Here is an 8,694-nt window from a genome sequence, read left to right as displayed (position 1 = left end):
AAAACATAAATAATAAAGGGCAAATGAAGGTAATTTGCTTTTTCAGGTATTGAGAAATGAAAAGGCCAACTGTATCTTATTTTGAATACAATCTTGGAAATATACAGTAACTGGTCTTCCTCTGTAATGATGAAGTAAATTAGAAAAAAAATCATATGGATTTCAATGCACAAACAGTAACAATCTGCCATGTTTACTTAGTTAATGTCCCATGACACTTTTTTGTGTGTGTTTCATTTGTAGGAGGTATTTTACTATCCCAAACATGGATTTGTTCACTAAGAATCCCCTTTCTCCATCTCCTCTCTTCCTCCTCTCCCCTTCACTTTCTCTCTTCTCCTGCTCTTTCTCTCCCTCTCTATCCACTTTCTTCCCTTTATCACCTTCCTCTCTCCTCTTTCTTTCATCTCCCCCTTTCTCTCCCCCCCCTCCCTCTTCCTCCACCTTTCTTTCTCTTCTGTCTCCTTAGGCTTTTTTCTTTCATTTCTTCCCTCCTTCCACCCCGCCCTCTTCTGGCTAGCAACATTAGCTAATTTGACATGATTTACTAAAGACACCATTTTTAGAAAAAACTTTTGCATCCTGGCAGAGAAGGATTTACTCACAGAGAAGACTAGTCACTCATCACCCTGCAATCCTAAACCCAGATTTAAATCTTGGAGGTGGGGTTTGGGGGAGGAGGTAGGGAGACATTCATTCCATCCCTTTCTTCTTCGGTCCTGTAGGAAAGCTCTGCAAGGCTGTGAGGAGATTCAGGTCTTTTAACTTGACACTGTGATGCTGTAGTAACCAGGCACTTACGATAAATACAATTAATAGTAAAGGCTTAAGGGAAGTGGGTCGTTCTCAGAGCTGCTCTCCGAGGTCCTGGGCCACACTGATGGTGTTAAAGATCTATTCACTGGACAGAATGAAATCGGGGAAACTTCAGATCCCAGGGAAGGGGTGGGGGTGCTCCCCCTTCGCCAATCCTTTCACGTCACGCGTGTCTCTGTAAGGTGGAGCAGGAAAACTAAGGTGTAAAGCTGGGGTTAGTAAAGAAAGCAGAGGCGGCGGGAATTTTTGATAACCCCTCAGTCACATTGCTCCCCTAAGCAGCTGCTGCGGGGATGGGGATGGGGACAACTCCCAGGCCGCCCCTCGCCCTGGCATCTTGCCCCCCAGAGTAATAGTCACTGGGTGGGGCGGGGGACAGCTAGGTCTCTGCACGTCTCTCGCCCTGGTACCTTGCCCTTTCTAGAGCAGCAGCCGTTGTGTGTGGGAGCAGTCACTAGGTTTCTGGACGCCCCTCGCCTCCTCTAGTGCTGTAGCCGTTGGGGGTGGTGGTGGTGGTGGGCAGCTCCTAGATCTCTGGACGCCCTCTGCCCCGGCATCTTACTCGGCACCAGCCGAGGAAGGGGGTCTCTAGCCTTTACCGCCTCAGCCAAAGCAAGGGACTTTGGCACGGGCTAGGCTTGGCCCGGAGGCGGGGAGGGACAGTTCGCAGGTCCAGAGTCCGGGTGCTCAGATGAGCGGGTATCTTCCCTGGGCACGGCCCGGGTCGCCCCCTCGGGGCTGGTCCAGTACGGCCACGGGCAAGACGAAGTCCTTGGGGCTGGGCGGCGGCTGCTCCTGCAGCAGGATGGACTCCTCGTAGGTGGGCAGGTATTTGACCTCCTCGTAGCTGGGTAGCTGCAGGAAGAGGGGTGAGGACACGGCGTGCAGCTCGTGCTCGGACGAGGCGCCCCAGCGTCCGCTGCTGCTGCTGCTGTCCAGCAACGAGTCCTGAGACGTGGCAGCAGTCTCGTGGAGCAGCGCCGGGGCGTCGTCCGGCTGCGGTCGCCGGCCTCCCGGAGCGGCCGCCAGCTGCTGGGGGGGCTGCTGCTGCTGCTGCGGCTGGGCCGGCTGGCGCCGGTTGTACCTGCGGGGGCTCGGGCAGATGATCCTCTGCAGGAAGTAGCCAATGGCGAAGAGCACGAGCAGGATGAGGAGCCCCGAGAGCTTCCTCACGAACCAGCCCACGTTGTCCAGGAACGTGTGAAAGGGCAGCTTGCAGCACTTGACCTCCGTGTACGTGACATTGCCGAAGTCGCAGCAGCGCTCCTTGTCCCCGCAGGTCAGGCCCCCGCAACTCCAGCCCTGCGAAGGCGGTAGCAGCAGCGGCAGCAGCAGCGGCAGCAGTGAGGAGGCGCCGGGCCCCCCGAATCCTGCCGCTGCCCAGGGCGACCACATCGCCCTCCAGCCCCCCCCCCCCCGCTCCCGCCCCCTGCCGCACCCCACCCCTTCCGCCTCCTCCGGCCCCACCCGCCCAAGGGAGAAGAAATTGGCAGGCTGTCAGCCTTGCCACCCCGCCGTCTGTCCGTCCGTGTGTCCTTTGTCTGTCTGACTGTCTGACCCTGTCTGCCTGTCCCGTGTGCTCGCCTGGAAGTCAGTCTGTCCACCGGTTCCCCCCACCCACACCCACCCCCGGGAGGAGCTCAGCTCGGCTTGGTTTGCTCTCCCTCTGTCGCTCGCTTCCTCTGTCTCCCTCTCTCCCTGTGTCTCCCTGTCTCCCCCGTGTCTCACTCTCACTCTCGTGTCTCCTCGCCCTCGTTCTCTCGCTGCTTCTCTCTGGGCAGCGCTACCTGCCAGAGCTCGACTCACATCTCCAGGGACTGACTGGAGGAGGAGGAGTAGAAAGAGGAGGAGGAGGAAGAGGAGGCGGCCGGAATGCGGGGCTCTTGTGAGCTCTCCTTCCAAAGCCCTGATCGCCGCGTAGAAAAATCGGGTGACCTTAACCCTGCCGGCCCAGCGACGTCTTGTACCGCCCAAAATAGCTAAGGCAGTCTGCGCTGAGCTGCCTGGGGAACAAGGAGAATCCGGCAGCCGGGGGCACCATCTCCAGTGTCACTATCCTCCTTCACCTCCTTCTCTCCTCCCTCTCCCGACCTCTCCCGGAGCGGGAAGGGTTAATGAATCCGCGCTCAGTCCGCGGGCCTTTAATCTTTATTAATATATCTGTCTTCCTCTCCTCCTGTCAAACACACCCGGGGCTTGGACTTGTGTAGGTTTCTGCGTTTAAGTGATTGGATTTCCCCGTGACCGTTATTTAAATTTACTTGCTACTGGGATTCGCTTACCATACTTCTGGTTTTCTTTCTGATTAAAAATTGATGGTGACCATTTAGTGGATGTTAATGGGCTTAATGCAGCTCTTGGTCCATCAGGGAGCTGGGAGGAAGGGACTTGCGGGGTAGGTCCTGGAGCAGTGAGGCGCTGAGTGAGAGTTCTCTGTTCATTTGTTCAGAGACAGCCAGCCCAGCTCGACATGAAACAGTCATGTTTTGCCCAGGTCTCTCTCTGCAGATGCACAACGAGAAATAGCTGCAGGAGAAAAAAAGATCTTGCTAAGAGACTAGCCAGAAAGTTGAAGAGGAATCCTAATCAGAGGTCAGAAAGATAAATCTGGGAATCTGGATGGAAGACTTCATGTTCAGTCGTTTTTGTTTTTGTTTTTTGTTTTTTGAAGTCATGTCTGACTCTCTGTGATCCTATTTAGTGTTTCCTTGGCCAAGATACTGGAGTGGTTTGCCATTTCCTTCTCCAGCTCATTTTACAGATGAAGAACTGAGACAAACAAGGTGAAGTGACTTGCCCAGGGTCACACAGCTAGGAAGTGTCTGAGGCCAGATTTGAACTCTGTAAGATGAGTCTTCCTGACTGCAGACCCAGCAGCACTCTATCCATTTTGGCCACCTAGATAGATGCCTGGGAAGATGACAGATCCTTTACAACAAATACCACCTCCATGGGCGTGACAGAGGGAGCAACTATAGGCAGCAGCCTGAGGGCCATGTAACATTGATCTAAGGCTAAAGGGTCCATTTCAAGGTTATTATTGCTCCAAAGATTTTCCTTGAAAAATCCTCTGTCTTTTCCATTTATGACACGGGGCAGTCAGCAGTGAGGTTAAGCCTAACATTCTCAGTGTGGACTGTGCTAAATTGCCAATGACCACAAGACCCTTCATAACTAAATAGTCAGATATGGCAACTTGATGATGGGTGCCTGGTGCCAGGCACTCTGCTAAGAGCTGAGAAATGAAAGCAGTTTTGCTCTTAAGGAGCTTAGAGTCTCCTGGTGGAGATATGGGTAAACATCAATGATTCTGAGGAGACAGAAAAGATTGAAAACCTGGGGACCAGGAGAGGTTTCCTGAAGAGTTTTTGTTGTTCAGGAGTGTCTCAAAGAGTCACTTTATGATTCCATTTGGGGTTTTCTTGGCAGAGATACTGGAGTGGTTTGCCATTTCCTTCTCCAGCTCCAGCAAACAGAGTGAAATGACTTACCCAGGGTCACACAGCTAGGAAGAGTCTGAGGTCAGATTTAAACTCAGGAAGATGAATCTTCCTGACTCCAAGTGTGGCACAATCCATTGTGGCACCTAGCTGCCCCACTTCCCAAATGGGTAGGCCTTGGAAAAAAGGGATTAGCCAGAAACTCTACTATGTATGACTTAGTGGAAAGAGGCCTGGGTTTGGATTGTGTTTTGAATTGTAATTTTTAGAGGGCTCAGTTTCCTTATCTGTGAAATGGAGGGATTAGATTAGATAATCTCTAAAATCCCTTCCAGCTCTAACAGCCCAGAAGGTTATGATGCTTATTAACACAGATTGAAATATAAAAACAATTTTGGTTTTTTGGAATTTTATAGGCTACATTGATTAGAATTGGAAGAAGAAATGTGGTTATGGAGAGAAGTAAGACTCAGTCAGTCAACAAGCATTTACTAAGCATTGACTACATACCGAGTCCTGTACTAAGCCCCAGGGATAAAAAGAAAGGCAAAAACAGTCCTTGCCCACTAGGAAATCACATTCTAACAGGAGAGACAAGATGCAAATAAGTATAGCTCTTTGTGCAGGAAAGAGAAATTCAAAGTATTCAGAAGGTATTGTTGTTTGTCCTCCATTCTTTTTTCTTTCTTTTTTTCTTTTTTTGGGGGGCAGTGGGGGTTAAGTGACTTGCGCAGGGTCACACAGCTAGTAAGTATCAAGTGTCTGAGGCCAGATTTGAACTCAGGTCCTCCTGAATGCAGGGCCAGTGCTTTAACTACTGTGCCACCTAGCTGCTCCTGTTTGTCCTCCATTCTTGAAGAGAATCAATGACATCAGGAGGGTGATGTCAAGATTTGCACTGAATTGGATTGAAGTGAGGCAGGGCTGTGCAAAGTCACCAGCATCACTCTCTCATCCTGAGTCATCTGGGTCCAGTGGCAAGGTATGGATCGGGATGACTGGAGGTGGGCCTAGAAAGAAGGTCATCTCAGAGGGAAGGCACTGGGGTTGGGATTAAGGAGGGGAGGAGACCTCCTCTTGAGCTGAGTCTTAGAAGAAAGAGGGAATTTGGGAAACAAGAGGTGAAGAAGAAGAGCATTTAAGGCAAGGGGGACAACCAGGCTTCTTCTTCTTCTTCTTTTTTTTTTTGACTGAGGAGGAGAAAACATAAAAGATTCAACTTTTAGTTGGGGGTGAGAAGCAAAGATTTCCCTTGGAATAAAATAAGAAAGGCAGTGGGGAAGTGTATGGTATCTGGTCTTAGAACCAGGTTACCTAGGATCTAGACTTGCCTCCCTCCCATTCTGGCTATGTGAATCTGGGGAAGTCACCTCAATTCTCCAGGTCTCACTTTCCTCCCTCAGTTTAACAAACATTGATTAAATGCCTGTTGTGTGTAATGTAAGACCCTATGCTACAGGTATGGGATATAAAGATGAAAAATGGTACAGTTGTGCCCTCAAGAATCTTTTAGTGTCAAGGGAGATATGCACACAAATAAATACCAAATGAGTGAGAGTGAGAAAAAGCATGTGAAAGGTCAGAGATTAAAGAAATTGGAGAGGGGTGGGTGACACTCTAACAGGAGGGATCAGAGAGGGCTTTATGGAGCAGGTGGCATTTGAGTTCTGCCTTCAAAGAAGAGAAGGACTCTGGTACATAGAGATTCCAAAGAAGAGTATTCTAGGAATGGAGGCTGTCCCTAGGAAACACATTCAGGGTTGAAGAATGGCTCCCAGTTCAGTCTGAGTGGAGCACAAAGTTCATGAAGAGGAATAACATGAAATAAGCTAGGAAATATAAGTTGGTGGCAGACCACAGAGGCTCTTGAATGCCAGACTATGGACTTTGAGTTGCATCCTGGGTAATGAGGTGTTGGTTTTTTTGGGCAGGAGAATGATTTGTGCAGCCTCACTGTGCATTAGGACAGACTGAAGGAAGTGTGTACTATGATAGCCAAGGGCATGGAATTATGGAATTATGGAATCTGAGAGGCCACCAAGTCTAACCCCTCATGATACTGAGTCCAAGAAAGTGTCTTGTCTGAAGTTATTGAAGTAGTTAGTAGTAGAATAAGGATTTGAACATATCTTCTTGATTCCAAGATCATCATGTTATCCACCATGCCATACTGTCTTACTATAATAACATTTATAATAAAGGTTTCCTATTTGAAATTCTTGGCTGTTGCTTTCAGTTTTCAAGGCTTCATCCGTTTTCCAAGACTCCATGATGGACTCAGTCAATAGTTTGTTGTGATATAGGTTATTATTCTTAATTTCTCTTTGGCTCATCTACATTTGGTATTGTTAATCCTGATTAGCTAAAGACTTTATATCAAGCATCTCAAGCTACTTGGATAAAGTCATTGTTTGATTGCAAGGTTACAGTTGCCAAATTTATCTATTCAACTAATTTTTATGTTCATACTACCATTGCAAGGCACTTTTAAAAGAGTAGGTCCAATGAAGGCAGAGACTGTAGCTTATCTCAATTTTGTACCTCCCCCAACACCTCACACTATATTCTGCACACAAGAGGTATGTAAATAAAAGAAATATTTGTTGAAGGAAGGGAAAAAGAAACAAAGGAAGGAAATAAAGGAGGAATATAGAGGAAACTATAAATAGTATAACATAAATTTATCCTTTATTGTTTAGTGTTTGAAATAAATCTCTTCTACACTCCCTTCTGAGGAAGTTCATTTTTTTCATGTCCTACCAATGGGTTCTGGACAAATTTGACCAGTGGAGGTTAAAACTCTTGCTTGTGAACTAGCTTTGTTTTTATGATCCTAAAGGGAAAAAAATCAACTTGTGAAGACAAATGATCAGTTTCCTAGGACAGCCTATGTAACTGGTGGTGGGTTCTGGTGTGGCATTACAGAGAAAGATTACTTGCTAAAAGTTCCCATTTATTATCTGCTTTTCCAGTGCAAGTACAACCAGGTACTTATGGGAGAATATGAGGGAGACTAGGAAGGAGTGATCTACCCATTGTGTCTCAAGTAACCATGAAACTTAAGCAAATGAAATAAAATACAGTACAATCCAATATGAGGCATTTATTAAACACATACTTCATGTAAGACACTGGAGGTATAAAGATAAATGAAGAAGCATTCTGGTAGGGAGGTACAACATCTAAACGCATAAAGATGCATGTGATTATTGGAGGGAGAAAGTACTAATGGCTCAGGTTTTAGTAAAAACTTCCCACAATGCATGACCTGAACCTTGAGGGAAGACAGGAATTCTTAGGGCAGAAATGAGTAGGGAGGGAATTCTCTTTTAGGGGGACAGCAAGTACAAAGTCACAAAAGTGGGAGGTGGAATTCTGAGTGAGTTCAGGGAATGGCAAGCACATAAACCAGTTTGGTTGGAATGGAAAGCTCAGGAGTCAGTTGACAAAGATTTATTTTATTTTTTCATATTTAGGCGTTAGTCATGTTGTAAAAGAAGAAACAGAGAAAAAGGAAAACAAACATAAAAAACCAAAGAAAGTGAAAATAGTCAGCTTCAGTCTTCATTCAAACTCCATAATTCTTTCTCTGGATGTGGAGAGCATTTTTCATCATGAATCTTTTGGAATTGTCTTGGATTGTTGTGTTGTTGAGAAGAGATAAGACTATCATCATTGATCATTGCACAATGATCCTGATACTATGTACAATATTCTCCTGGTTCTGCTCACTTCACTTTGCATCAGTTCATGTAAGTCTTTCCAGGTTTTTTCTGAAGTCAGCCAGCTCATCATTTCTTACAGCACAATAGTATTCCATTACATTAATATATCACAACTTGTTCAGCCATTTTCCAACTGATGGGCATCCCCTCAATTTACAATTCTTTGCCACCACAGAAAGAACTGCTTACATATATTTGTACATGTGGGTCATTTTCCCTTTTTTATGTTCTCCCTGGGAAACAGATCTAGTGGTGGTATTGCTGGATCAAAGTGTATGCACAGTTTTATTGCCCTTTAGGCATGGTTGACAAACATTTATTAAGCAGTTATTATGGGTCAGGTACCTTGATAAGTTCTAGGTATCAAAAAAAAAAAAGTAAAAACAGTTCCTGCTTTTAAGGAACTCATATTCTAATGGGAGTTATTTGAAATAAACCTGTAAAGGGATACTAGGAGCAGATTGGAAGGGCTTTATGTGCTGTGATAAAAATGTATTAGAAGTATTTTTTCAACTCTGAGGTACCATCTCACACGTATCAGAGTGGTTAATTGAACAAAAAAGGAAAATGTTGGATGTTGGAGGGGATGTGGCAAAACTGGGACACTAATCCACTGTTGGTGGAGTTGTGAACTGATCCAACCATTCTGGAGAGCAATTTGGAACTATACCCAAAGGGCTATAGAACTGTGCATAACCTTTGATCCAACAATA

General features: G+C 46.4%; 1 protein-coding gene across 1 annotated transcript; it reads right to left on the bottom strand.

The window, feature by feature from the left end:
* Positions 1 to 444: 444 nt before the first annotated feature.
* C3H3orf80 (chromosome 3 C3orf80 homolog) lies at positions 445 to 2,211 on the bottom strand. Its single transcript, XM_043995238.1, has one exon. The coding sequence runs from the start codon at positions 2,209 to 2,211 to the stop codon at positions 1,504 to 1,506; it is 708 nt and encodes a 235-aa protein (XP_043851173.1). The 3' UTR covers positions 445 to 1,503.
* Positions 2,212 to 8,694: the final 6,483 nt, after the last annotated feature.

This window comes from Dromiciops gliroides, chromosome 3, assembly GCF_019393635.1.
Source record: "Dromiciops gliroides isolate mDroGli1 chromosome 3, mDroGli1.pri, whole genome shotgun sequence".
Lineage (NCBI taxonomy): Eukaryota > Metazoa > Chordata > Mammalia > Microbiotheria > Microbiotheriidae > Dromiciops > Dromiciops gliroides.
This window is presented reverse-complemented; position numbering and strand designations above follow the sequence as displayed.